Source organism: Pholis gunnellus (assembly GCF_910591455.1).
Source record: "Pholis gunnellus genome assembly, chromosome: 12".
In the NCBI taxonomy this organism is placed as follows: Eukaryota; Metazoa; Chordata; class Actinopteri; order Perciformes; family Pholidae; genus Pholis; species Pholis gunnellus.
Genome location: NC_136539.1, coordinates 12,367,240 through 12,395,132, shown reverse-complemented (window position 1 = coordinate 12,395,132; position 27,893 = coordinate 12,367,240). Strand labels below are relative to the sequence as shown.

General features: G+C 40.4%; 3 protein-coding genes across 7 annotated transcripts in view; all 3 read right to left on the bottom strand.

Moving 5' to 3' along the window:
* Positions 1-979: 979 nt before the first annotated feature.
* stk24a (serine/threonine kinase 24a) lies at positions 980-10,303 on the bottom strand. The gene is made up of 11 exons (XM_079169899.1): positions 9,848-10,303; positions 7,062-7,292; positions 6,209-6,265; positions 5,959-6,067; positions 5,699-5,856; positions 5,137-5,322; positions 4,897-5,042; positions 4,659-4,785; positions 4,474-4,536; positions 4,180-4,316; positions 980-4,073 (listed from the first exon to the last, which is right to left on the bottom strand). The coding sequence occupies exons 1-11, from the start codon at positions 9,890-9,892 to the stop codon at positions 4,040-4,042; spliced, it is 1,293 nt and encodes a 430-aa protein (XP_079026025.1). The 5' UTR covers positions 9,893-10,303; the 3' UTR covers positions 980-4,039.
* A 1,163-nt stretch (positions 10,304-11,466) lies between these two features.
* On the bottom strand, positions 11,467-19,225 carry slc15a1a (solute carrier family 15 member 1a). Its single transcript, XM_079169919.1, has 23 exons — positions 19,107-19,225; positions 18,887-18,927; positions 18,355-18,442; positions 18,059-18,200; positions 17,270-17,389; positions 17,052-17,151; positions 15,482-15,572; positions 15,275-15,358; positions 15,092-15,174; positions 14,907-14,993; positions 14,723-14,812; positions 14,593-14,637; positions 14,467-14,499; positions 14,287-14,375; positions 14,087-14,168; positions 13,872-13,991; positions 13,575-13,718; positions 13,442-13,488; positions 13,100-13,207; positions 12,894-13,005; positions 12,421-12,558; positions 12,167-12,274; positions 11,467-12,033 (listed from the first exon to the last, which is right to left on the bottom strand). Exons 1-23 carry the CDS (start codon positions 19,111-19,113, stop codon positions 11,785-11,787), a joined length of 2,208 nt encoding a protein of 735 aa, XP_079026045.1. The 5' UTR covers positions 19,114-19,225; the 3' UTR covers positions 11,467-11,784.
* Positions 19,226-19,451: 226 nt separating this feature from the next.
* The window catches only part of LOC306703907 (dedicator of cytokinesis protein 9), a gene marked incomplete at its 5' end in the record, with an annotated part of 71,825 nt that continues 63,383 nt past the window's right edge, over positions 19,452-27,893 (bottom strand). For 4 of the 5 annotated variants that reach the window (XM_079170069.1, XM_079170070.1, XM_079170073.1 and 1 more), the window contains 14 exons: positions 19,452-20,561; positions 21,939-22,077; positions 22,173-22,273; positions 22,376-22,566; positions 23,244-23,454; positions 23,546-23,692; positions 24,895-25,008; positions 25,122-25,244; positions 25,907-26,013; positions 26,138-26,195; positions 26,415-26,630; positions 26,743-26,856; positions 27,395-27,577; positions 27,678-27,815. In XM_079170069.1, coding sequence (XP_079026195.1) covers positions 20,436-20,561; positions 21,939-22,077; positions 22,173-22,273; positions 22,376-22,566; positions 23,244-23,454; positions 23,546-23,692; positions 24,895-25,008; positions 25,122-25,244; positions 25,907-26,013; positions 26,138-26,195; positions 26,415-26,630; positions 26,743-26,856; positions 27,395-27,577; positions 27,678-27,815 — 1,968 coding nt within the window. In that variant the 3' untranslated portion in view covers positions 19,452-20,435. Of the gene's footprint in view, positions 20,562-21,938; positions 22,078-22,172; positions 22,274-22,375; positions 22,567-23,243; positions 23,455-23,545; positions 23,693-24,205; positions 24,236-24,894; positions 25,009-25,121; positions 25,245-25,906; positions 26,014-26,137; positions 26,196-26,414; positions 26,631-26,742; positions 26,857-27,394; positions 27,578-27,677; positions 27,816-27,893 lie in introns of all 5 variants that reach the window. The other variant, XM_079170071.1, reaches the window with a different exon arrangement.

Genomic DNA, 27,893 nt, shown 5'->3' with positions numbered 1-27,893 from the left:
AGCAGCTGGAGACAGTTAGTGTAGTTGTCACAGGATTTTAGATGTCAGCTTCGAAGCCAACATGAAGGAGAAGTCCTTAAAGTGCTCAGAACAAATAGACATTGAAACGTCTACAATTGCGTGACAACTAGGCATCTTCATCCGCGGATGTGTAACAGAGAATTCAGATAAATGTTTTTCAAAGTTTAAAAATAATGATGCTTTAAATTGTGTGATGCTTAAATTATGTCTCACAATTATGTCTTAAATTGCTGTTAAAATTTCACAGCTTTGGTATCACACATTTCATCCAACTAAGAAAAGAAAACTCCAATAATACTTTAATGCTCACATACGATGTCTAAATATAATCCTACTCGAAAATTCTGACACGGTCCTTCACTAAAGCATAAATAAAGGGTTGTGTTGTGTATATTTTGCATTGTTCACATGAAATTTAAAAGTCCTGTTTTGGCCCACCATGTAGCAGAACGCTGAGCTTTTACATTTGTTTTCACATTTTGGAGCATTGCTGCCTAAAAGTCAATACTTCTAAATTCAAGTTATTAATTCATAGCAATAGCTTTGATAGCAATTGAAGCTTTGTTTATCTCTTTGGTATTTGTCCCGCTCTACTCTATGGTTCTGTTATATGCTCCATCGCATCTGCAGCATTAGATTTGAGCAGAATGTCACTGCAAAAAGGTCAAACACTTTACTCAGTAATTCATATAATTAATCTCTTGATTTTTAATAAACTTGTGCATTTTAAGAACCTACCATTATCACAGACTACTGTGCTCAAGTGACTCAAAACTAAGACTGTTATACGGTACAACATCCAGGATGGGTGATATTTAGAAGTAGAGGCCCTTTAGGTTGATGGATGCACATAAAACTGTTCTGAATCACACAAAATCTAAAAAGTTGTTGCAGGAAATTTCAAATAAGTTCATGTTAAAACGTATGACTCGCTCAAACAACGGCAAAACCACTCATGAAATTGTACTGGATCTTTATTTTTTTTTCCTTAAAATCATTTGACAACTTTCAATAAATCCCACAGCACTGTCCTGAATTAGCAAACATGTATACTGGACTATGAACTGTCAGCAAAGTCACACAAAATGAAAGGACACATTTCAAGTGATTGCTATCCAGTGTTTACTGAAACTTTTACACATCACAGAACCAAACGTTACTCCCTCGATCACATAATACTGCTCTTTTGGGTTATAAAAATAGTTTCATAGAATATATGCCTACTTGTGCTAAGGATTGACTCTTGGCGATCACACTGCTTTATTGCCATACAACACAAAGGGAAGAAAATAAAACTGGTGTAATTGCGACATTAACATTGCAGCCTTTTAAACTACCATTTAAAAAAAAGAAAAAAGAAAAAAGTGCAACACATAAAAAGATATAGTCATCACAGACCATGTCGAAGGTGCAAATGTATTGAATTTGTCTCAGTGTGGGATGGAGGGGCGTGGCACGTCTCACAAGTTAGAATGAAGAGCCGAGTAATATTTCACCGGGTTCTACTTTGAACAACATATTCGACTTCTACCCATTAAACGTTGTACTGCGCCGCAATTAGCGAGCAGAAAAGAAAAGTAAGTCTTTGGAGGAAATGTTCTGTTTAAATGAAAAAAATCAAAGTAAGAACAAATTTGCCAATATGTTTGCTCGCTTTCCTGCGGAGAGTTAAAGAAGAGGATGAATACCGCTTTCTCGCCTAGCAAAGCCACAGCTAGTAGTGAAACATGCATTCTTTTTAATGCTAAGCTAGGTACCCTTTTTTCTGGATTTACTGAATTGTACCTCTTTATTTTTTATCTCAATATCACTTGACACTTTGGCAATATTGTCTTTGTTACCCTCATGCTAATAAAGCATATCATGTTGAATTGACTGGACCGAGCCAAGAAGCCTCCTGTAAGATACTGTACAAATGAAACGCACCACTGTAAACTGTTAGTTGGTGAGCTGAGAGGTGCTGGTGTGCACAGACTAGCCGTTTCCAGTCCCTGTGCTAAGCTAACCAGCTTAGCTGCATATTTAACGGGCAAATGTCACAGAAGATTGATCTTCTAATCGAACTCTCCCAGAGAAAGCGAGTAAATCGTGTTTTTCAGCACCGTTGCTTCAACTTGTGTACTGCGTACCATAGGGCGCCCGTGTGACTCCATAAGAATTATAAAAAGCCCTCTCGTCTGAGAAGAAGGAAAACAAGTCCATTTGTTCATACATGCATCATACTGACGAGGAATGAAATAAATATGTTTGATCTTTTAAAAGTATTGCTGCATATGCATTTTAATGCCACAGAAAAAAAAAAAAAAAATCACAACAGAAGCATTGGATCTAACATTGTAAAGCAGATACTGTTCATCCCATTCATCACAAATACTCTAAGGCTGATTCAACTCTGCTCAGGACTCCACGTTCCTCCAGTCCTGCCACAGTATGCTACAACACATACTGCTCAGGCCAACCAACGGGCTTTATGCTGTTACACTACCATGCACATTCCTCTTTAACCGCAGTCACAAGTAGTCGCAGTGAACACCTCGTGGCTTCATGTTAACATCTGAGAGCAGTGTCATCTACTAAGAGACAAGTCTTTCTTTACTGTACAAGTGAAAACTTCTCTCACGAGTCCCAAAGTGGAAAGATTCAGCCGGGCAAATATTAACACTGCGTGGCCAACTCCAGAGTCCGAGCTGCGAGGCTTCAGGTGGACTTTTTGTTTGTTTGTTGTTGTCCCAGATAGCATACCTGCAAAATGCTGTAAGTCTCGTGCTACCGTGTTATGGCTACTTTGTTTATAGACAAAAAGGCATTTATACTTGAAGTGCAATTAAAGCTGTGGGTAAGCTGAGGAGATGGATAGTACCGCTGCAGCTCCAAGGAAGACTAACGGAGTCTGCTGATTCCTAAACTAGATGACAGCGCTGCCCTGTTGATGGAATGAATGGACGAACCCTCGGTTCATCTGATCAAATCAAAAACACACCGCAAAAAAAAAATAAGAAGAAGAAGAAGAAGAAGGGGTGAGTCCAACAAACCAACACAAGCGGAGGCCTTGTGGAGCGGGAGCTGGCATCAGAGCAGTTTAAAACTGGTGGGGGCTTCATCGATCCAGCCTTTTGTTTTATCTTTTACATTCTGCAACATTATTACAGCCACAGCAGAGTGTGTATTAAGAAATGTATAATAAATCAAAGGGTAAAACATGATAGAGGGCAGCCATTTTTCATTCACTGGATGAGTACTTAGAAGGTTTAACAACTGGAACAAATCAAAAGACCGATATACAAAAGAACAAGTAGAAAGGCAAAGGCAATCTCATGTATGGCCATTTTAGTCTCTCAAAATATTTACCTCACAACCATTATCTACAGATTGCATTTTGGCCATTTGTACACAGTGGTTCCATTACAAACACAATGTATTTTTTTTTCTCGGGAATCTGTAGAAATTAGCATATTTACAAGTCTGTACAGCCACCCTATAGAGCTCTGTCCGTCTCCCAGAGAACCCGATCCACTTAAAGCAGGATACCTGAGTTTTCAATAGAACGCTTCAACCCACTCGTCACGTCACCGCACGCTTCACAGGATATCTCGCGCAGCCGCACGCGCACATGCACACAGTTAATTAAGCAAAGGTGTTTTCTCCAAAAAAGGATGCCGAGTGTAAACCTACGCTCATCAAAATCAATAACTCAAAAGAGTCCTCGCAGAAAGACAGCAGACTCCGCCGTCAAAATAAAAAAAACAGCTGTGAAGGAGGTATTGAGAAGGGACGTTAATACAGCAGGTGGCAGTCGTGGTTGCAGCCGAGCGGCTGAACACAGACTGTCCTGAACAGGACCCTCAGGTGGTGTGCTAGCGTATGAACAGACATTATATAGGCCAGGATTTTTGCTTCAGGCAAATGAGTGATGGAGACCTTCCTGGGAGACTTCATCCCGGGCTGTGGAGGTCAGAGGAAAAGATCTGACTGCTGCCACCAGGGTGGGAAATTAGAGCAAAGCTGGATGTGGCGCCTCTCAATGACTGGCAGTAGCCTGTGGCACAGAAAACCTGACAAACACCAGAGAAAAGGGTTAATATCTAGAAAGGGAAGTGAACAGGACTCGGGTTAAAACAAGACTTAAAAAGGTCTTGAGATAACATGAACCCTGATTACCTCTGAAGTCTCTGCACTAGCTCAGCTACCAGGGAGTCACAGATCCCTGGGTGGGTTTCTTCTGCCAGGAAAATGGCCTCCCGCAGCTCCTCCACAGCCTCCGGCTTGCCATTACGCATCTCGCCCTTTTCTTTCAACTGCGGAAAAAATGACATTTTAGATACCAATAGAATGTGGACAAAATACATCTGACCCGTACGGTGCATTTCTTTCTTTGTCATGAGCATTGATGATTGTAAACAGTTTTATTGGAAATCATGCGTTCAGTAATGATAATAACGTTAGTGCCATTACCTCAGTAAACAACGGAGAAAAGATTGTTGATAAGCTTTGTGACAAAGGCCTCTTTGGACTCTCCTGCACCAGGAAACAAAAGATGATTTAAATGTCAAAAGGGGAAATCTAAGAGACCGTAGACACAACAAGAGGCGCTCTACTACTTCACTGCTTCTTTCCTCTACAACGGCATGTGGTCTCACCTGTTCCCTTTCAAGCTCAGCAGGCTGTCCATTCTGAAACTTCTTGAGGTCCTTCTCCCGGATGGTGTTGAAGATCCAGTCATCGCTGCCAGCGTCGTCTCCTCCAGAAGCCTGGCCGTTTGACTCCCTGCGGTGACACAGGATGTTTAGGATCATCAGTGTACTCAAGAGTCGCTCGATTTTTGCTTCAGAGTTGCCACGTCTTGCCGGATGGATTGTTACGTTCCAGACAACTTACTCATCAGACTCGTCGGAGCTGGATTGCTCCCGAGACTGCTCGGATTTCCACCTCTTGTATCGGTCGATCAGCTCCGTCAGATAGGACGTCTTTTTGGCATGCCGTACAATATACTTGTGTTTTAACAGCTCTTTGGCAGTTGGCCTCTAAAGGAAAACACAGAAAACAAACCGTCAATATTGAAAGAATACTCTGGCCTTATTACTCATAACGGTGTGAACAACTGTCCGTTAAACTTACAAAGCTAGGCTCCTTATTTAAACAGGCTTCAATAAACTCTTTGAGTGGTTTACTGTAGCTTCCTTCCAGTGTCGGTGGGTTGTTCTTTGGGATGAGGAATAACACCTTCATAGGATGAAGTTCAGAGTGCGGCGGCTCTCCTTTAGCCAGTTCTATTGCTGTTATTCCTAATGACCAGATGTCTGCCTGTAAAAAAAAGAAAAAAAGAGATGACATTTGAGAGAGAAAAGATCATCGAATAAAGCATCAAAATCTCACACGTTGGTCCACACTGACACATGACATTTAAACTGTCTGAGTAAAGCAGCATGAGGGTATTTGAGGAACCCCTGCAAACTGAAGCACTGACTCATGCTGTGGTTATTCCAAAAATATGTATTCGGTCATTTATAGTCTAGAAAACCGGTCTTAAAAAAAGTGCTTAACAACTTGCACACAGAGGTCAAGAGAGCGATGAAAACAACGCACAGATCATTTGGGAATGATTTCACGCGTATATCTCTTTGGGGATTCTTCTTTCTAACGTTACACTTCACCGTGATAACAATAGAATGAGTCTGACCTTTGAATCGTAGGCAGATTGCTTTATGACTTCAGGTGCCATCCAGAAAGGAGTCCCAACGAACGTGTTCCTCTTTATCTGGGTGTCTGTTAGCTGGCCCGCCACTCCAAAGTCTGCCAGCTTCACCTCGCCTTGTTCCGACAGCAACACGTTGGCAGCTGAACGCAAGAGGACAAAGATATGAACGTTCAGTGCTTAAAAAGATACAAACAATGCCATTTGTCTCAACCACTTTAGTAATACGATTGTTCAAGGCTTACCTTTGATGTCTCGGTGGATTTTCTTCTCAGAGTGCAGATACTCGAGCCCTTTCAGGATCTCTCGGAGAATTGTGGCGATCTGCGTTTCATCCAGAGCACCGGGTTCCAACTAGAAGAACGGACACGTTCAGAGCAGAAAGTGACTTTGGGCTGAAGTTTGAACAGATTTTACACATCAGATAAATGTCATAATGACCTGAAAATCATATTGTTTAAGGCAGGGTCACTTTCTGTATTTTAACATACTTACCAAATCCAGGGCTGATCCTCCACCCAAATATTCCATGATAATCCATAACTTTGTACCCTGGAAAATAAACAACAAATTCAGTCAGACGGTGTACATAGGTATCGTAGTTATTACAAACTGAGTAACGGGTCATACTCACCGTGTCCACAGTAAATGTACCGAGAGTACTGCTTTTGCTACTTATAACACTACGAGCTGAATTTATTACATTATTCAACATTTTCTGTTTAGTATATAATGTAATAACAGAAAACTGTTTATACGTTATGTGCTCATGGTTTTCTTTTATCATGTGCTTATTATTACATTATGTTTGAATCATTACATTATGAGCAGTTATTGCATTATGAGTTGACACGCACACTCACTCACGCGCACGCGCACGCGCACGCTCCTTAATTCTCTCCTTCAGCCAGCAACACAACTTAAGCTAATGGACCCACCACTTCTCTCCTGCCTGCTGTTAAGTACCACAGTAAATGCTGTGAGAGGCACTCTAAGCACCATCACGTGTGGCGTGACTGAAAATCAGCCCTCACTATAGAAATGTTATGCAGGATATTTAAAAAGGACAGAATCTGCTGGAGTACAAAGCAGAAAGAGTAAAACATATGTCAATATCCAAATACTTCCAGACTGCACTCTGAAAAGCCCTCGAGCTACATACAGCAGCGTCGGCCTACTTTGAGTCCTTCAATCTGTGCAATATTAAAAAGGCCATACTTGTTCCGTTGCCAGTATGCATTATTTAATGACCTACATTGTGCACACATGCTTGCAGGAACACACTACTTGACACACGCATTATGTCGAGCAGGAGCTGGGACCGTTTGACGATGATTTTCTTCCTCACCTTTAGGTATGATCCATAATACTTGGTGATGAAGGGACTGTCACACTGGCTGAGAACTGTGATTTCCTGTTGAATGTCTTCTATGTCGTCCTCCGCTTCTTCCAGATCGATAGTTTTAATGGCCACGACTTTCTGTGTCCGACTGTCGATGCCTTTGAAAACTTCGCCGAAAGAGCCTTTCCCTATCCTGTCCAGCTTGGTGAAAAACTCTTCCGGATCCGCTCGGAAATTCTGTGTGACGGAGAGAAGGACGGGGAGAGAGAATACATTTTAAGTAACGTCCGACAAGCAACATAGCTTAGTGTATCCCATCATTTTTCTAGGATACTCTATACTCAAGTTAGCAATTAAAGAGCCAGCAATCAGGGAACTCTCATCCTGTGATTTTAATACACTGTAATCTAAAAACAGATTAAATTAATCGTGCAACCTCAGCCTCACCACTAGGGCTGCATCTGACAACTGTTTCCATGACACATTAATCTGCTGACAATCTAAAAATGTCTTGTTGGGTCCGACCAACAGCTCCAAACCCAACAATACTCAGTTTGCTTTCATATTAAATCAATTATCAAAATAGAAACCGTTACATTTTCTGTTGATCGAGTAATGCATTTATCGAGTTAATCGAGAAAAATCACCCAAAAGCATAATTCTATTAACTTTTGGGGTAATTTAACTCAGTCATGAGACAACATGGTAACACAGACTGAGGCTTCATGACCTCCATCACAAACAGAAACTGCAGGACTACACCTGAACTCACTGAATGAACTAAATGGCTCATTCCCGGATGGAGCACCAGAGAGGGAATAATGGTCTTCAAGTTGGCCGGTTCAGTTTCCCTTCACGCACAGCAATCATGAGTCTGAGTAGTGTTTGCAGTGCCATCATCTCATAGTGAAATATTACACAAAAATAAGTCTATCCTGGAAAAGCATGTTAAAGCATCACTCTATATATTATTAAGATTATCTGAAAAATTCAAATGAAACATATTTTTGCCAAAGCTTTAAAATGAACGAACTAAAGCATTTAAGCTTAATGAACCAGGTAACCCAGCCATAAGGTGAAATATATTAAAAATCACAATATGGCCTCCTTATTAATATGTCTTTTCAACGAATAATGATGTAAAAATGATTAAACCCTCCGATATTGCACCAGTCAAAATAATATTCTCGTTATTTTTCAGCGCTACTGTTTGGCTCAGAGAGCAGATTGCCTTACAGATCCCCCCCCCAGAGAACAGTTTCCTGTAAAAGTGCTAATGCACGGTGGTCAACCTATGTGGAAGGGGAGATGAGCGGCTGCACTTTGAAAAATTGGCAAAGAGGTGGCTGCTGAATTTGATAGCAAAGGGACTTTAGAACAAAGAAGGCAGAGCGGTGCAGAATAAAGCAGAGTAGAAACAACACAACCAAAATACTATCATAACACCGGTGTGGTCAGTCATCCAGGTGAAAATCATAACGTTGAGGCGGACCGCTGTAAAAACAATGGGGGGAAAACAACAATGGAGCTGCGGCCACAGACTACACATGATGGGAATGTACTTGCCATATACACAGTCAGCAGGTTTAACTGCCTGAACCTCGCTCTGAAAGCGTGTTTGATGCTCTCCCATCGGCACCACACAACTGTGTCGTCTAGCGGGCTCCACGCACCACAGCCTCAGGGTTCAAGGCTCACCTCCAGCATCCCAAGTGCTAAGTCTCCTCTGCATACTAACCTGTGGACGCACGTCCGTTTTTCACCACGTGAACCTGCGTAAAGTCTGTGCAGATCTGTGTTCATAGTTTAAGAGAAGTCGTATTTAGGTTACTCCTTGAGATTGTTATGATTACAGTCTGTAGAGGCTGTAGTGTGGTCTTCAAACGGGACGTGTCCTGACTGGCAGCTAGTGGCTCAACTAAAATAAATAAAAAATAAAGTTGAAGAGATTACACAAGATTATTTAAAAAAAAGTATTTGAGCTACTATGCCATTGGTGGCCTATAAAAATAAAACTATGCCACAAGGACAATAAATCTTAAACTACTATAAAGTCAAGCAACAGAATATTAATAAGCAAGTATTTCATTGTGACGGTAAAATGAATATCTTAAGATTCAGAAGAAGTCATTCATGCATTATAGTCCCTTAATCAATTAGTGGATCAATAGATTATCAAATGGCTACTATTAATTAATAATTTAATAAATGTATTGTGCAAAATGTCCAAAGATTTTATTATTATCTGAAGACAGGCTTCATATCATCGTAATATCTTTAGGTTGTTAAATGTTGGCTGGTTATAGACCTAGATCACCCTGGGTTGGCTTAGGACAATTCAGATGGTGGTTTCTCTTTTTTTGTGACATTTTGTGATTTTGTGTCTTCCTCGTTACTTCTCTGTTGGTCACAAAATCATTGCTTTGTGCTTTTATTGTGATGAGCATGTAAAGCCTACAGTGAATGTTGTTTATAAATTAGGAGCAAACTCGAGCAGGATAAATGATGGTTTAACGGCGCGTTAGTCATTCAGTGCACTTAAGAGTTGACAACAACACGTCAGCGCACTCACACGCACTGGACTTGACAAATAGGTGCATTAATCATTGCACAGAAAATGCGATCACGTTAAGTGTTGATCGTGATAATGACGCAGTGTTCCTATAGATAAAGTTATTTACAGGCATCGAGCTCAACTTCAGAGGAAACGTACAATGTCTGGTGGCTCTTAACCAAATAAGCCAAAGTTAGCTAGACATGTAACAATATATATATATATATACGTGTTTTACCTGAACCCCCGGCAGTCCACTTTGAATAATAGGTGAAAGAGCCATGGCGTCAGATCAGCAAAGATGACGCCTTTCCCCCTTTCCTCGTCCTTTTTCTGCTTTCCTTGTCAGCGGTGTAACGTTAGATTCTTGTTAGGATGACCCGGTCCGTCCGACGGACTCAAAGGATAACTTAGGTGAGTTGAAGTGTAAAATAGAGAGGTGAGCTCGACTTGTCGGCTCGTACTTCGAGCTGCCTGCCTCACTCTCCTTCCGCAGTTAGCGAGCGTTAGCTACTTTAGCAGCTAGCAAACAGTTGAATAATTAGATCTCTGTAGACCAGCGCGGACTCTCAGCGCGTGCTCTGCAGTCTCCCGGTGATAAGATAGACGTCTGGTCTCAAAAGTGTCGCGCAGAGTAAATTAATGCGCACTGTTATTTAGTTGTATCGCTTGTTGTTCTATTCTCTCATCACTTTTCTCGGTCGCCCAGCGCCATCTTGGTTAATGTCATTTTCATTTTCCGGAGGACCAATCAGAGCGAGGGAGAGGCGACGCTGCATGTGTCGTCATTCGTAAATCGTAAAGCGTCACAGAGGAGGAGGGAGGTTCACACGTTTGGTACGTTTGTTTGGAAAAAAGGGGATAGATAACTCTCGTCCATGTGGGTTTAACTCACCCACACAGCCTTTCACAGAAAGAGCACGTGCATTTAGCAAAGTCTGTACCTATGGAACATAAACACTTGTTTTGCCTAACTGTAAAACTCTAACTGCTGTAGTCTTATATGTTCTTTGGTACAATTTTGGGAATCATTGTTACGCAGAAAATGGAATTTTGTCCTGTCTGTTACATTAGTATTAGGAAGAGATGTCTTCCCTGCAAGTATGCACAGGAGGAATTACAGCCAGTAAAAACAGTTGTAGGTCTAATGTAGGCAACATGTCACATTTTCTAAGACAAACTTAAAAACTATGAACTTATGTTACAGTCATACATTATTGTACACTATATTTTACTTTAAATTGTACACACATGAAAATAAATGAAGCTGTATTTAATCAACTTACCACAAACTAAGTGAGACATTTTAGACTTTCATGGACAACATCATCACATGTTGCAGCAGGATACTGGTGTTGTGCATGCTGGTTCACTGTCCTACTGTCATGGCGTACTAAGACTTTAATATGTTAATATGTTATCAGTAACACCGGTGCTTTTCATGCTCTGACATGTCAAAATGTCTGCTGTTAAAGAGGCCTATTCAACTTGTGAATACAATGTTGGTGCTGGATATTTGTTATTTTTAGCAAAGGATTACAAAGACACCAATGATAACATCTTGGGATAGTCAACATAATCTCTTTCCCTCACTTAGTTTCTGGGAAAAAGCAGCTGATGAGAACATAAAGTTGAAAGATCAAGAAAAATCTGTTAAATTGATCTTAAATTAAGATTATTTTGTCAAACCACATCTTTTTTTTTTTACCAGTTTAAGAGCTCACAGCTGAGTTGGTGGCCTGACATCAGTCAAGTATATTTTGGAGATTTTATATCAGGTAGAGTGCTATGAATAAGAATGATATGCTCATTGATTTTTGGGAAAATATCTCAAGACAAGAATTGTGAGTGGGAAAAAACACTAACAGAATTATTTTTATTGTGTACTTGAACATAACTTGCACATAAATACAAAAGAGCAATTAAATCCAAAGATATATAAATGGTTCATCAGTCTTTGTTATTATAACACTATAGATAACATGAATTTGTTGTAGTGAATAGAGAACTTGGTGTGCCTTGCTCACCAGTCATTTGGGCATTAGAATACAAACTAAAACACTCACTCACTCACTCACTCACTCACACACACACACACACACACATACACAAAAATGGACGACACTGGCAGCATGAAAGTATATTCTACCTCGTGTCGACATCAGATATAAATGTTCACATGCTGGTCTGTTTGCCTGTATCATCTTCATCTTCGTGACTTTTAATGGAATCTTTCTTGACCATCTCGAGCTGTGCCTTCTGTACCTTGCTCTTATCATCATCATCATCATCATCATCTTCATTAACCTTACTGAACTGGGCCTCAATTGCTGCAGGGTCGATGTAGGTGTAGAAATGCGCCATGATGGAGAAGATAAAGCACACCACAACCAAGAGAGAGGCAAATAGGACGTACTCTGCCCACTTTGAGAGAGGGGGAGAAAGACAGACGTGGTATTAATGCCTCATCACGGGTCACTGTCACACAAAAACATGTCAGACACGTTGAGTTTAATTAGTCTTTTCTTTTGTTGGTTTAGTTGTTGTTGTTGTTTACCTGTTTGGGAAGCTTTGCAACCTCAGCCACTATCAGAACAATGAAGTTACCAATAGCAACAGTGAACAACCAGCCTGCTTGCAGCACCGCTTTCATGTTACTAGGTGCCTTGAAGACACAAAAGAAGTACACAAGATGAATTTAGCCAAAAACAAAGAAAACAGAATCAAATATTCTCATTTTCTGTGTCCTACAACTTCTTCTTTGATTGTGCATCACTGAGATGAGGTGTGAAAATGTGTATACAATTTTACCTGTGAGTAGGAGAACTCCAGACCAGTAACAGAAAACATCACTTCACCAACAGTTATGAAGAAGTACTGTGGGATCTGGAGAGCCATGTGAACTGTGTTGGGCTTGATGTCTTCTGCCACAGTAACAGACTCCTGACACTGAAACAAATAATCGCAATAGTTCAGTTAGGACGGAGGATCCCTAACAAGAAGGTAGCTGGATGGATTTTGAGCATAAAAATGACCATATTTTATGCCTTATATATTTTTTAAGGCTAGCTCATTCTATATTTTTCATATAATCATGAAATTCCCATGAAAGGACCAAAACCAAAAATGCATTAATCCAAACCTCCCGACCATGCTGTGACACTTAGCCCCAAGCCCATCCCTGCCTTCTTAAGATGTAAATCTTTAAAAACAGGTCACAAAAATGTAGTTTCAATGTTTTTATAAAGGCTTCATATTTTCCTAAAAGAGCTTAACAAACTTACATTTGGTCCAATGGCCAAAGTGCTGGGTAAAAAGAAGGTATATGAACTTCCAAATCCAAAGTCCCTGCTGTATTCACATGACTGTGAACCACTCTGTATGGTGAAGATGGACCTGATCATTAGAAAATAAAAATTAGTGTTTGCATAAAATAATGATTCTAGTATAAAAAACAGTATTGATTGTTGTCAAGATGAAAAATCCTTACTTTCCATTTCTTATTTGGGAGTAGTTGGAATAATCAAATGACTCAATTACTCCAAAGTAAGCTCCAGGAGTTGACACATTCACTGCTGTATTCATTCCATTTATGAATCTGAAATGGGAACATATTCAGCCAGAAAATGTAAAAACAGTCAGTAAAACCAACCTATGGAATCCCTTTATTTTCAACCATTTAATCTGCAGACAAAGATTGGGGTTACAACTGTGTGATTTTCACAATTTTTACCTGATAAGAGACTAAAAACGGCAATGATTAATTTTCTGTTGGTCAATTAATCAATTAATCGCATATTTGTTAGCCGTTTAAACATTTGTATCAACTTACCGGACTGCATTGCTGCCTTCTTGTGGCTTGGAAATCAGATCGTTAGTCTGAGGAAACAACGAATGTTGATTAATTGAACTTAAATGGCCTCTTGTGTGTATTTATTGATATTTATTTGGTGCTTCTAACTCACCAACATCCAGTTGTCAGTGATGGTTGAGGTCATGAGAAGCGTTTTTCGCTTTCCTTTAGCCAATAAAATATTTTTCACCACAGGAGGGCTGCCTACTGACATGCTGATCATTTCTGTGTCAAATGTGAAGAATTCATCACTGGCCTGCAAAAAATAAACAACAGTTAAAACTGTGCGATCATTGGGCTAGGAATGTGTGCACATAGACAGTGGTGTTTTGGCTTGCTAGCAACAGAATTTGAAACTTGCATAAATCTCAAAATTGTAGAAGTTTTTTGTTATTGTATAAGGACATACCTGAGCTGCAGGAAGTACAAGAGGATTGATGCCAGGCAGCTGAACCGTCACTGGATTACTGCCCATGTTAAGTAATTTCAACTGACTCTGAGATGCTGATGGGAAGGTGGGTAATGTTTTCTGAAATTTGAGTGAGTTTCAAAATAAATTATTCCCTGAACTGATGTGCATTTTACAGTGTATGAAACAGATGAACACAATCGTTTGCCACTTACATCAATTTCAGTCTGAACCAAAGCAGCGCAGACAAAAGCTATAGCTGCCATCATCATCCCCACTGTCATTCTTTTCAGAGGTCTGTTGAATTAACATTAAATCCGGTTACTGATTTTTACAAAATGTGAGAGAATTACATCACCAAATGTCTATTTTGTTAAGCCCCAAAGCTGTCTCACTGAGTTCCAGCAGTACTTACGTAAAGTTCAGGCCACACTTTTTGATCAGAGGGTAGATTAAGCTGTCCATGATAGGCACCAGTGTCAGGATCAGGATGGGGTTTACAGTCTTCAAAAACATAAATCGCACAGTGAGAATTTTCTCAAATAAAGCGCAGTACATCGGTCCAAGCTAACATGATACAATTATTTGAACTCACCTGCATCTGATCAGGCTGTATAACAAGTAGCCCCTGCAGACACAAACACGTTATTAAAACATGAACACATTGTAAACAAATTAGATAATTAAAATATATTAATAGTTGGTTTATCATCAAACTTACAAAGTTCCCATTCATATTGGTGGCTTGCAAAGTCCATCTAGAACCCTTTAATAGAGATGCAGAGTAAAGCACAGCTTCCACTGTCAGCCAGTGATGTTGCATTTTTAAGGTGCGAGTAACTTTTCAATACCTTTTGGTCAAACAGTGTCCAGAACATCGGGAGTGGGATGTACAAAAAGAGGACCCTCAGCACCATTTTGATTTGAGCAATGAGGAGTTTCTACAGCACAGACAGATAGAAAATCAACTGCTGTCATTCCACTGATGAAGCAGCTTGTTAGAAACTTTAGAGAATTAAGTAACGTGAAACTTACAGTATATTTATCTTCAGCCCAGTCCATCCAGTGCTGCTTCTTTGGGTATTGACTGCTTCTGTGCTTGTAGCGGTTCTTAACTGCAAACTGAAGAAGCATGTTAAGGATAAAATGTTTTTAGAAACACCTCGATCAACTGTAGTAATGCAGAATGTGTTGATGCAAATGGTGTAAACCAGACTCACCCCAATACATTTACACACATCAAGCATGATGTTTCCCTGTGGTTCGGCTTTGTAGTACATACCACTTCCAACGATAAACACCACTGTAAGGGGCATTACAGACACAACATCATTATCAGTGCACAGTATATGTACCAACTCTTTACATTTCTGCTTTATAGTCTCCAAATTATGTAGACATACCAAGTGCAACCACCATTAGTGCTGCAGGGACGCCGAAGGCCAGAGAATAACACTTCTGCTGACTGTAGATGCCACAGTTCTGAGCTGCAGATTGGGACAAACAACTGTCATTACAATTCAAATTTGACTCATACTCAAGGACTGTTATTACGTGTGCACTCATGTTTATGGCATTTGTCATAAACCTTATGTCCTGTTCATATGTACCTCTCAGGATTGGAGTGATAATGGTTGACAGGAGACTCCCACCATTGATGCAAAGGTAGAACACAGAGAAGAACGTTCTCCGTTGCTTTTCCTGCACAGAGAAATACAGTCAGTGACCTTCCACCTTCTGTTGCATGCATGTTGTGCAATGCTGAATATAATGTGTAACCAATTCAAAACTGATTGATATCTTTGTTTATTATATTAAATGATACAACCAAAGTTTTGCGACACAAGGATAGCAATATCACTGCGTCAGATCACCACTTTGGTCAAGACTAAAGTAAAAAAAACCTCTTAGAAGTAGTATTGTTTATCATAAAAATGTGTACATACAGTCATGGTCTCCAGAGGATGAACACTAAAGGTGATTTGCTGACTTTTCCTCTGGTGCCACCATGAGTTGAGGTGTGTGATCTTGAGTGAAATGTCTTGACACATTTTGAATGGATTGCGATGTATTTAGTACACTCATCCATGTGCCCCTGTAGTAACTTTGATTCCTTTAAAGGAATACTCCACTGAATTAGCATTGTTGGATTCCAGATGGACGGTTTGAATGTATAATAGCCAATTTGCTGATTATTTGCCAATTTTGGTACTTGAAAACGTATCAAGTAGCAGTGACTTCCTTGTCAAAACCTGGCGCCTGCTTTACTCACAATGCACCTTGACTGTCAACATTTTAGTCGGAGATTTGGCTGTATTGTGCTGTATTATGCTTGCATCCCCGAACCAGTAGCCTCAAACAGAGATAGACAAGACAGGCATTGTTTCATCAAGCGCCAATCACCGAGGCCGTGCCCCCTTTTGGGGGAAAGAATTGCAGATAAGGAGAGAAACAGGACAATGCCAAAAAGTATGCTTGGTAAATTGCTGAATGATGCTGGTGAGTTACTATCGATAGACAGCTTGAGTGGGAGGCTGCTGCAGTGCAGTCAAAGCATCAAACTGTCGTCTACAACTAAATCTCAGCCAACATCTCAGACAACACTTAGCCTAACAATACCTAGACAGGGGAAGACCGAAGGGGTATGCAATTTCCATTACAAAGGCGATCAAGCTTAATTCATTAAGGTATAGCGAACACACTACAGATCTCGTAAGCTCAGTTCTTTCTAACTCCACTCCCCCAGATTTTTGTAATTTTCATACTTTTAGTCTTTAGACCTAACCAATTCTGACTCAAGTGACATCACTTGAGGTGTTTACAACTGTTATTCACTTGCAGTAGTAGTCTCCAACACCTGTGGACTAACTTTGATGTGTAAAATTGGTGGAGGTCTCCTTTAACTTTTCATCTAGTGCCATCATGAAATCTAATTAACCAAATACTTTGGTTTAAGTCTAAATGAATTCCTTCTGCTGTGCCAAAGAACAGCCTCTCATAGCCGCTAGCATGGCTGTAAACTCTTAGTGTTGTTATAACTATTTAGGGGACTATGTTTTGAGAGTGGATAGTAGAGAGGAGACAGGACTAAGGGGAGAGAAAGGATGGATGACATGCGATAAAGAACAATGTCACTGTCACAACTAAAGCTTAAACATAGAAGAAGAAGACTGTTCTAACCTGATGATCACCGAATTGGTCTCCACCAAAGGCAGCAACACAAGGTTTGATGCCACCAGTGCCCAAAGCGATGAGGAAGAGACCCACCATGGACAACACGCTAAATGTGAAGAGGAACATGTGCATGAGCAGAGTACTGTCGAAAAATGTGATGCAAACTGCCTGCCAAAAGCTCACAACCTGGACTCAATTATTTGGCTAGTAAAACAGAAACCCACACATGAAAGGTAAGGTTGTCTGGTGTCCCGTCTCTGTCCGTGTCAGTGATGTCATGGATTGCGCTGACAGCCATCGTAACCTGGCCGATCGCATAGACGATGGACAAGTAGATGATAGTCCTGCAAGGTAAAGGAGGAAAGAGATAGCAGCGGTGTAATAACTACTGTGAAGGAGAGAATTGTATCTTATCATAATATGTCTTTTAATCTCAAATATTAATCTAAAAAGTAAAGATTAACTATCTGTACAAATGTAGTTGAGTAGAAACATTTCCTTCTGAAATTAAAAAAGGGATATACTACTCCAATTTCTTACTTAAAGCCACTTCAAGGAACTTTCATTGTGTTGATTTTGGCGGTCCCTGTGGAAGAAAAATGGTAGTGTTTCCTTGCACCAGATTTCCTTTAGATAACCTCTCATTTTACTATGGCAGGGTCTTACAGTCTGCCCCGCTCAGCCCTGATTCTGGTTCTCCTGTGCCTCCCTCCCTTGGGACTCAACAATACTGCCGAGGCTTCCAGCAGCTTGGTGTTGCTGTTGGCTCTCAGCAGGGACCAGCTGAGCAGCAGGCAACTATATAAAAATAGCCAGTCTTCTCGCTGGTGGTCTTGTTCACTTATGTAGGTCATACAGAGGCATCAGTAATTAAGTGAGAGTGTGTCACAAACAATCAAAAGTTCCTCGCAGTAACTTTAAGTACAGTAGGCCTTCTTGTTACTTTCCACCACTGAGAGATAATCATCCTCTAACTACTTGCATACGTTTAATGACAAAATAATTGAACTCACTTAAACTTCCCCAGCCAGGAGTCAGCCACAATGGCCCCGAGGATGGGGGTCAGGTAGCAGAGAGCCACAAAGACGTGGTAGATGGAGGTGGCCATGTCATCATCCCAGCGCAAGAAGTACTTGAAATACAGCACCAGGACCGCTGTGAACAGGCAGAGAAAACGTAAGTTTCTTCTTATTTGACAGTATATCATCATCTGGTTTTTTCCCAAAACCATCACTGTCAGTAAATACATTTGTTTAGTGACGTGGTTTTATCATCATGGTTACAATGTTACACAACTCAGTGTTCTCACCTCGCATGCCATAGTAGGAGAACCTCTCGCAGAACTCATTCACAACTATGAAGAAGATGCTGATTGGGTAACCGAACAACTCTTTGCTCTGATGGATCAAAAAAAGCAGCAGCATGGTGTTCAGCAGCAGTGGAGGCATATTTTAGATCATATCACAGGCAACAAAATGTACTTTGTGTATCAAAAGTAAGCTCATTAAGCACAATGGTCCCTGTCCGTGTTCTATTACATTATTGGATCAACATCAGGTGGGGCAGCATATTTTATTAGTTTAAGAAAATACATGCGAAATAAATATAGCGGAGTAAAAAGGTATAAAGTAGCATGCAATGGAAAAAATTAAATAAAATACAGCAACCCAAGAAAGTTGCCCCAATTAGTGCTTTGTATTCAGTAACTTATAGCAGTAATACAGTGAATGGCATATTGAGATGGTTGCTTTGTTAACCCTATGGATTATCATTTAGTCTCAATGAACAATTGTAAACAAAAACTGACTGCATGAACATTTAATGAATCGAATGTGCATTACCGTCCCTTTGCTCTCCTTCCGTTTCTTGGGATCCTCGTTATCTGCGCACATGACAATTTCAGTTTAAATAACTGGCTGCATTTCATAAATAGAGAGAAAGGCAGTTGCCCACAGACTAGCTGTCTGACTAACTGTCTTTCAGGCGTCTGCACTTTCTGCACTGGAATATTTGCTTCTGATTTAAATGAGAACAGATAAAAAGCAATGTTTGCCAACTCACCTGTCATACTGTTTGAGTGAAGCTGCTGCTTGACTTCTACTGTAGATTGATATTCCTTTGAGATTCCTGCACGGAGCAGTTGATAATTGATCCTTCACTCTAGGAGTGTTTCCGTAATATTGCTTCTTATTAGCACCTTGATCTGTCGTCCACACTGCTGACTGTTGCTTTTATGATGGGTGGGAACATGAGATATAGGAGATACGGAGTCAGCTATGTTCAGTCCCGGACACCTCATAAAAAGTATTAATTTCAGAGAACACCACAACCAAACTAATTGTAAGAATAAACACAAGAATAAACTTTAATAAATGTGGAATTAAAATAAGTATTCATGAGTAAAAGTGCAGAGAAATGAGTGTGTTTTATTTAAAAGATAAGCATTAGGGAACATCTCTGTTTACAGCAGAACAGTGACTTTGTGTTAAATAAAAAAAAAAATACCTTGCTGCCCAAATATAAAACAATTTTAATGAACACTAAAATGGTAAAAGCTTCATATTACTTCCACAGTAGGCGTAGTGTTTGGTTCGACACCTCATCGCTTTGGCAAGAAGGTCAACATCCTCTTTACAGTGTATGAGCCCCATACAGCAAGATACTTTGCAAATATTGCACACACTCCTTTTTTATATACATTAATAAACAACTTGGAATATACTTTTTGTATGCAATGGCTTTAAATATTTAAAAACGCTCCCATTCTAAGACATTGAAGTGATTTAAGGTTGAATGCTAACATGAGTCACAGGACGCCATTTAGTAGAAATATAACTTCATGTACAGGGAGACGAGCGTCAACGTTTGCAGTATATACTGTTCATCGAGACATCAATACAGTGGCTTATAAAAGTGGAATACTGTACATACAAAAACACAATGTGAAACATTATCAAAATAAACAAAAATGGGCTGTTGGGGAAGGTGGTGGGTGTAATGTAATGACATGCATATTAAAGATCCCAAGAGGAGTGTCCATGGAAAACCAGTCTTTTCAGATAGAAACAGGTGACACATTATGTCTGTCCAAAGTCTGCAAAGTCTCTCATCTCTCCTGCATGATCCACTCTCTGGTCCCAGGATCCATCTCAGTACTGTCACAGACATCCAGCACATTGGGCCGTGTAATCATTAAATAGGTCCAGTGCCTGGGTCATTGTTCACTGAGAAAGGTGAGAGGTGGTCAGAGTTGTCTGTGCTTTTGTCAGTTTCCATTTGAGCTGACTGAAGAGATGCAGGATCGGGTTTAATGGCGACAATATGGCGTCACCGGCATGCCTGGTTGGCGAGAATAGAGGGCACCAAGTTCAAGGCTAACCCCTGCCGGCATCATACCACAGAGGAAGAGCTGGGGATGCCGTGGATAGTGGCACTGGTTGGCGTGCCGCTGATGGCGTTAAAGATTTGAAGCGAGTCTGGAAGAACGCTCTTCATGCCATCTTCCACAGGACTGATCTGGAAGTGAAGACGAATGAGATATTCACAACTAGTGACAATGCCATCTTGGATTGCTTAGTACCTTAATTTCTGCCAAGTGAAGCCCTTGTTTATAGGGATAGTTTTACATTTTCTTGCTGAGAGTTAAATGAGAAGATCGATACCACACACATGTCCGTGCAGTTAATATGAAGCTACAGGCAGCAGCAGCTTAGCTTAGCTTAGCATAACATGTGGAAACAGGCGGAAACTTGAAAGCTTGGCTGTCTCGGTCGGGCAAATATTTTTTCCACTATTTGCATTTACGTACACATTACATTACACAGCTAACTAAAAATGTGTTAGCTAGGGTTTTCATGTATGTTAGTTGCCAAATCTCCTGAGAGTCTGTGGAGGAGACAGAGAAAGGTCTTGAACAAAGTTAATTATCCTCCTGATTTATCTCTCTGAAAAATAACATCAAAATGTCAGAAGATGTGTCTTGTAAAAAATGGGTCCAGTGTGTACTTTGGTGACTATGGGACGAAAGAATCGGTCATTATCTGTGTTCACGTTCACTTCTCCGATTGAGACTCCCACGTGACAGAGAAACAAGAAACTGAGTCTCAGTGCACCATCTCCTTTCTGTACCATCTCTAGATGTGTATTTACCGTACAGAAATGACAGTAGTATCAATCATCACATATAACTCTCAGCAAGAAAAAATGTAAAAACAACCAATCCTTGTAACATCAACACAAACATTTGTGTATGTAAGCACATACAGAAACATGTAAATACATAAGCACATACATTCAGATGCATGTGAATACATATACACATGCAAACGTATATGTACATACATTACATACTTTACACACATGCAGAACAAAATAAATGTCAGCAATCTAAAAGAGATTAGTGATTGTTGGTCTAGACAGCTGCTGCATCCAGTGTAGAGGGAGAACAGTTGGGTTTTAAGTTTTTGCAATGGATGTAAAGATAAGGCCCGTCTGTGATCCGATCAGTTAATATATTCTGTGCTGTTCAAGGTCAAGAGATGGACCTTAGCTTTAGCAGCTTTCTGTTTCCTGTACGTATCCCGTATATGTAACGGTTTGACAATCTTAAAGCAATAACATTTTGGCTAATATCTGAGGACAGATGTTTTTTTGTCTGGCTGGATCAACAATGAACAACTCAGTCTTTAGTGCATACTGGTGCTTTTTGCATTACCATCCAATCTGTTCATGTCAGCACAAGGGAGAAACAGAGAATGGTGTTATCAAAGAGCATGTCATCAATCATTATCAAACATTTACTTAATGGCACTCACACAGGCAACAACACGTCTCAGCAGATTACCGTTGTAACATTAGTAATGCAGACTGTAATTACACTGATACAGTACTCACTTGCTCATGCATGATGATGGACAGCTCTTTCGCTAGGTCTCTATAGTTGGCTTTCATCTCATCGTGATACTCCTGTTGGTCCTCTTTGATCAGTCGCTCATTGATACCTAAACCGTGGCCACACGCCTCCACAAAATGCCTGCTCAAAAAGCAAAGCGTTAAGACGTGTTAAAGGAGAATTACACACAAAATAGATTAGTACACACATTGTAAGCTGTTGACAGCTCATCTCACCTGAAGACCTCTTTCAGCTGCTTGACCTTGTTGTCAGGATACTTCTTGGCGCTCGCATCGTCCAGAAAAGCTCGGGCGTATGCTAGTGGTCCTGCATTTACCTGAGGGAAGGCGTAGGGGCCGTGTCATGTTTGTGATCATTTCATTATGTATGTCCAGTGTGTGTATGTGTGTATATGTTTTGCAAAATTCAAAGCAGGAACCTGGACGCTGATGCTGCCCTGTAGTTTGAGCTGCAGGCGGATCATGTCCACCTCACTGGAGGAGCAAAGCTGTTTGATCTCGGCCACCTTCTTGCTCATCTCATCGATGGCCACCTCGATGGGGCTCAGATCAGTGTGGTGTTGATACATCACTGCGATACGTTTCTTTACGTAGGGGAAACAGTGCGTGGCTGGGGGACAGAAACATGAAGAGGAGGAGGGTGAACAGCTGGCCTCTTAGTTTATAAATTGTTTTCTCCTTGCATGTGCTTTTCTGAGTTTTACAGCTCAGGATCCACTCACATGTGTACTGTGCATCTTTTGACAGCTCTCAGATAATAAAGATAAGAATGCAAGGTTGAACTTTTGGATCTTTTCCACCATAAAACAATACAACTCTGATTAGGATTAGGAAAGGTCCTTGACAAACAGCTTACATGTTCAGAATCTAATCAAGATCTTCCATTTATGCACAGGACCTTTCTGCTGAGTCATGTAATGCCTCAACAACTGATACCCATGTGACAGCCTTCCACATAGTGTGTTTATCAAATGTGTCAATATCCAAATGATGGGAGACGGTGGTCTAAAGTTTGTGAGGATAGGGAAACATGTAGCACTTTTTAGATTATTTAGGATCATTCGATGCAGAAGACACCATCTAGATCATTTACATGTGTGTTCCTTTACACATCGAGATCAGTTTATTAGTGATGAGGAGAGCTGCTCAGCCTGTGACAACATGTGTGTGATGTGTTCTGTAGGAACTTTCTAAAACAGCTATATTAACTCAGTATCAGCTAGCTACTAAAGACTAATAGTACGCCTTTAATAGCCACTATCACTAACAGTATATAGAGCTACCTACTGGTTAGTATAGTCCGGCGTTTGCACTGCTCCTCCACCCCGCCTTGCTTTTTGCCTGATATGGTGAAAGGCATCTCAAACACGAAGCGACGGATGTTGTGGCTCTTCTCGAAGCCTGTCTTCCTGTCCACCAGCTCCTTCTCCTCCAGGTAAGGGGTCACGTGTGTAACTTGGATGTACGCATACTTAGAGTCCAGGTCTTTGGGGTTAATCTGCAGAAAGTCATAAGGACAGATTAGTGACATATTTTATGAAAATGATGGATCAACGCTCATCACAAATTAAATATCCATAAAGTCTTACCCTTCCAGAGTCCTGGATTATCTTCACATTCTCCTGTCCAAACTTGTCAGAGTACAGTTTAAGGAGCCTCTGAGATATCTCTGACAGAGGGGTTAATTTTGGTTCTTTATAGATGTACTCCTTACCGTCTTCATCTTCAAAGAAGCCCTAAAAACAGATAACACATGGTCGGAATGAATAAAAAACAAACAGAATCTTTATCTAATAAGATATAAAGAAGCAAACAGTGCCACATTGAACCACACATGGGATGTGAGTGGAAGGGTTTACAACAATTTGTTGAAATGAATTGGTAAACTCTTTAAGTCACAGCTGAGCTGAAAGATTGGGCAGATTCCACAAATACACAACCCTCTATCTATGACCAAGCACAGAGACAGAAAAAAAAGAAGTCTACTGTCAGTGGGAGTACTTAGATTAGTCAGTTGTCTTGTAAGGTAAATGGTCAAAAGTCCCATGAACAGATGGGTGAAGCCATGCACATCAAGGGTTTCCTACCAAGATTAGGGGTGACTCTACGGCTGGCACAGAGGAGGAGTAAACAGGCTAAAAGATAAGCAATGCACTTGAAAAAGCATTGATTGCATTAGAGAAGGAGCACAACACTGCCTAACACATCACTGCAGTCCAACTGCAATGTTGGCTTTCCTATTGATTTACCTCAGCCTCTGAGTCTGTAAAGTGGTACTGCTACAGGGGTGTGGCCAGCAGAAAATAAAATCATTGTTATTCCATGAGAACTACCTAAAACCTGAATAAAATCAACACACTTTAATTCATACTACTGCGTCAGTGATTAGACCACCATGTCGGAAGAGACATGGATGTGTTTATCTCGATTAAAGCACACAGGCAGAGGCAACCACACCCAACACATTATTTCACAAGGTACGACAAAAATGAGGGTCAGTACTAAATCTGACAAAGTCAGATCTGTAACACAAAAGGAGAAACACTGGAATGAGTGCAAAAGTGAAAGAGCGCCATGCAACACAGTTCCAGAAAAGAGTAAAAAGCAGTGGTGACGTGAAGTACAAGCAGCCCCAACACCACACAAAGACTTATGCTGCTCAGAAAGGCTAGCAAGGTCTACTGCACAACTTACCGCTGCCTTCAAAGAGGACAGAAAGCAGAGAAGGGTATTAGAGTGGATCATAAAATGCCACTGCATGTGGTCATGCTCTTAAAAACTAAAATATAACATCTTCAGCAGCCTACATGCTCAGTGTGAATTACTTTTTCAACATTCAGCAACCAAATTAATACTTTTGCTCTGTTGTGAAATTATATCATTTTAAATACAGTTAGTGCAAAAAAATCAAATAAATAATAACACAGTTAAAACTCACCTGGCCAAAGAAGGCCACTCTGAAGTAGGTGCCCAGCAATCTCTTTCCTGTGTGCATGACCTCTGTCACTTTACTGTATGCACGATGCAGTGTGTCATACAGGTGGGCCAGTTTCTGTGCAAATTCATAAAAATAACATTTAAAATCGGGTTGGTATTTGTAGATACTAATGTCAACACTAAATTAGATGGACTTGTTGCAGGGAGATAAAAAAAGTTAAAACGTACCTCAAAGTCCCTGCGCTTCTCATAAATGGGGATTATGAGCTTGTAGATGTCACAGATGAGTTCGTAGCGCTCAGCTTTCCACAGTCCATCTGCACACTCCTCCAAAAGCTCCATTAAGACGTCCTGAAGGGTAACAAGAGATGGAGAAAAATAGATCAGTATTCGATAAATCGACGCCTCTTCTACACAGCTACATGTATTCTAGTGTGGTGTGAAACGCAGGTAGACAGCCGAAAAAATTGCCTTCTTTAAGATATTATATTATTATTTTTTATAACGTATAAGTGTGTGTCACTCTCCCTCTTTCGTGGTCATAACATTGAAAGAAATATAGAAGAAATGTACTGTAATGATGTCTCATTTCAAAATGTAATGTGTCTATTGTTTGATATTTTGGCAGTCACCCACTAAATTTGTTATGAAATACTGAAGAAAGTCAATACTTAAATGATGATTGAATATTTAAAGACTGGAATATTGGAGAGCTTAAGATAAGATGTTAAATGTTTTTCACTTCCTGCAACAGATGAACATAATTATATATGCCTTGGTACAATACATTAACATTACATTACATTCATTTTGGTAGATGCTTTTGTTTAATAAAGCAACTCACAAAAAGTGCATTCAACCTCAGTGGGTGCAGGAGCTCGTCTTTATTAAAATACAAAACTCCTTGAAAATCTAAACGTAATCAATTAAAACTAATGATGTGGTCAGACCACAGACTGAATTATTGCTAGCTTGTCACGGTCATTGGCACGGTCATTAGCACAGTGACATACTTCATTGAAATGGACGTCCTGCATGCCAACGTCCTCCATCATCGCTGCCTCTTCATCAATGTTTGGAGTCACGACACGGAACGCCGAGCATCCCTGCTTGAACATGCCTGTGCACAGAACAAGAATGAGACAATATAATAACAATCGGCCACATTAGGCAAACAAAAACAAGAAAGATTACACTAAATATATACAATAGCGAAGTTGTGTGAAAATAAATGAATGAAGCACCTTTTCTCCGCAGGTATTCTGCCACAAGCGCTGCAACGTGCACATAGCACATGGCCGCCTGTGAACAACAACTCAGGTCAGATATGCAAAGTGATGTTGAATTTATTAATCATTTTACAGGACAGCATCACCCGCAATAAACTGGACAAAACAAATGAGATACAGTATAGACACATCCCCCACACACAGACCTAAAGTGAGTCTATCATATGTTCAGTTGGCCACTATCATACTAAAGTCCAACCTATTCAGCCACAGAGAGTCCCTTATCACAGACCTCTGACAGGTCTCCGTTCTTCACATGGATCCGGGCCATGCTGTCCAGCCAGGTCTTGCGTAGTTCAGGCGTGCTGGCGTAAGACTTGGCGAGGCTGTACTGCAGGTCCACCAGCATCTCTGGGTCTCTCTCGTGCTCTTTCATCTGAGCCGTGGCCATCAAAACTGTTCTGATGCGTTTGGTCAGGTCCTTCACATCTGATGGGAAGGCTGTGTTCTGTTAAGGAGGATGCAGAAATGAGAGCAGTCAGTCCTGTTATTGCTAGTTCAAGCATATATACTTTTAACTGTTAAAGTGGAACCATCATGCACTTAAATTAATTGCTGACCTTAATAGTTTTGTCACTGTTGGCACAGTTGTTGATTATTGACAGAGACTGCTGGAAGCGGGTACTTCCAATACCAATCACATCAGCTATCAATTGACTGACAGCAATCACCACCTAAATAATAGAGAAAGAAACATTATTATTAATTATTATTATCATTAAATATTGTACAAGCCTTGCATTTTTATAAGAATCTCGTTACTTCATCCTTGTATAATATATCGTTTTTCTTCTTAATGTGTTAACAGTTCCCTTTCCCACAAAATGGGCACAAACATGAAATGGAAAGTAAAAAAAAAGGAAATGATAAAGAATTGTTATTTCACAAGATAAAAATACTTATTTGGGATTTGGTAGTGCTGCTGTTAACATCAAACACAGTTACAAAGAATATAAAAATGCATTGTATTCAACCATATTTTACAGCTAGGACCCCAAACAGTTAGAAGTTATGCATCATGTTCTGTGCTAGAACTCTGTAACATCTTTAAAATTCTGTTAATAAGTATTTCTCACAACATTAAGAAAGATCATGAAGTATAAAGCTAATATAACGACTAAACAAGGTCCAGGGTCTTAAGGACATTAAGTTCCAATAATGTGAACATGAGAGCTTAGAGCTTAAGTTAGATCTACAGGAGGACTATCCCACCTGCAAGTGCGTCCGGACAAAAGACTTGCGACCTGTGTAGTCAAAGTTGCTCTTCATGAGGAAGTAGAGCAGATGGGCTGCATCGCTGCGAATGGAGCTCAGCTTGGAGTTACAACACTTCAAGATCTCATAGCAGAAAGCAGCACACATGTCAGAACGCCCTTCAAAAAATGTGCAAGGGAACTGGAGGGTGAAGAAGAGAGACAGGTCATCAGGGAATGCTTTGGACCATAACAAGCAACAACAGAGAATTGTTAGGTGGGTAAACCGACGTCCTTCACACCTTGTAGATGAAGGTGCGCAGTGAAGTGAAGACCTGCTTGAGGGCCGTCTCTGACTGATTGATCCGTAGGAAACAGAGGTGGACTTCAAACACCTTCTTCATTAGTGGACTGTGGCCGTGGTCAGAGCACAGCTGGGTCTGTGGAGAAAACAGACGATTATCTTAAAAAACTGATGAAATCTGATTTAAAACACAGAAACAAGATTCACATTCAGG

What these genes read in the sequence shown, in the direction of transcription:
- stk24a (XM_079169899.1), bottom strand. Translation starts at nt 9,892, where the DNA reads ATGGCTCTTTCACCTATTATTCAAAGTGGACTGCCGGGGGTTCAG. An exon ending in GAGGATCAGCCCTGGATTTG is followed by an intron (nt 6,068 to 6,208) that starts GTAAGTATGTTA and finishes CCGTTCTTCTAG; the next exon opens with TTGGAACCCGGTGCTCTGGA. An exon ending in AATCTGCCTACGATTCAAAG is followed by an intron (nt 5,323 to 5,698) that starts GTCAGACTCATT and finishes TTTTTTTTACAG; the next exon opens with GCAGACATCTGGTCATTAGG.
- slc15a1a (XM_079169919.1), bottom strand. An exon ending in TACAGCCTGATCAGATGCAG is followed by an intron (nt 14,376 to 14,466) that starts GTGAGTTCAAAT and finishes ATGTTTTTGAAG; the next exon opens with ACTGTAAACCCCATCCTGAT. An exon ending in TTGTACTTCCTGCAGCTCAG is followed by an intron (nt 13,719 to 13,871) that starts GTATGTCCTTAT and finishes TATTTTTTGCAG; the next exon opens with GCCAGTGATGAATTCTTCAC.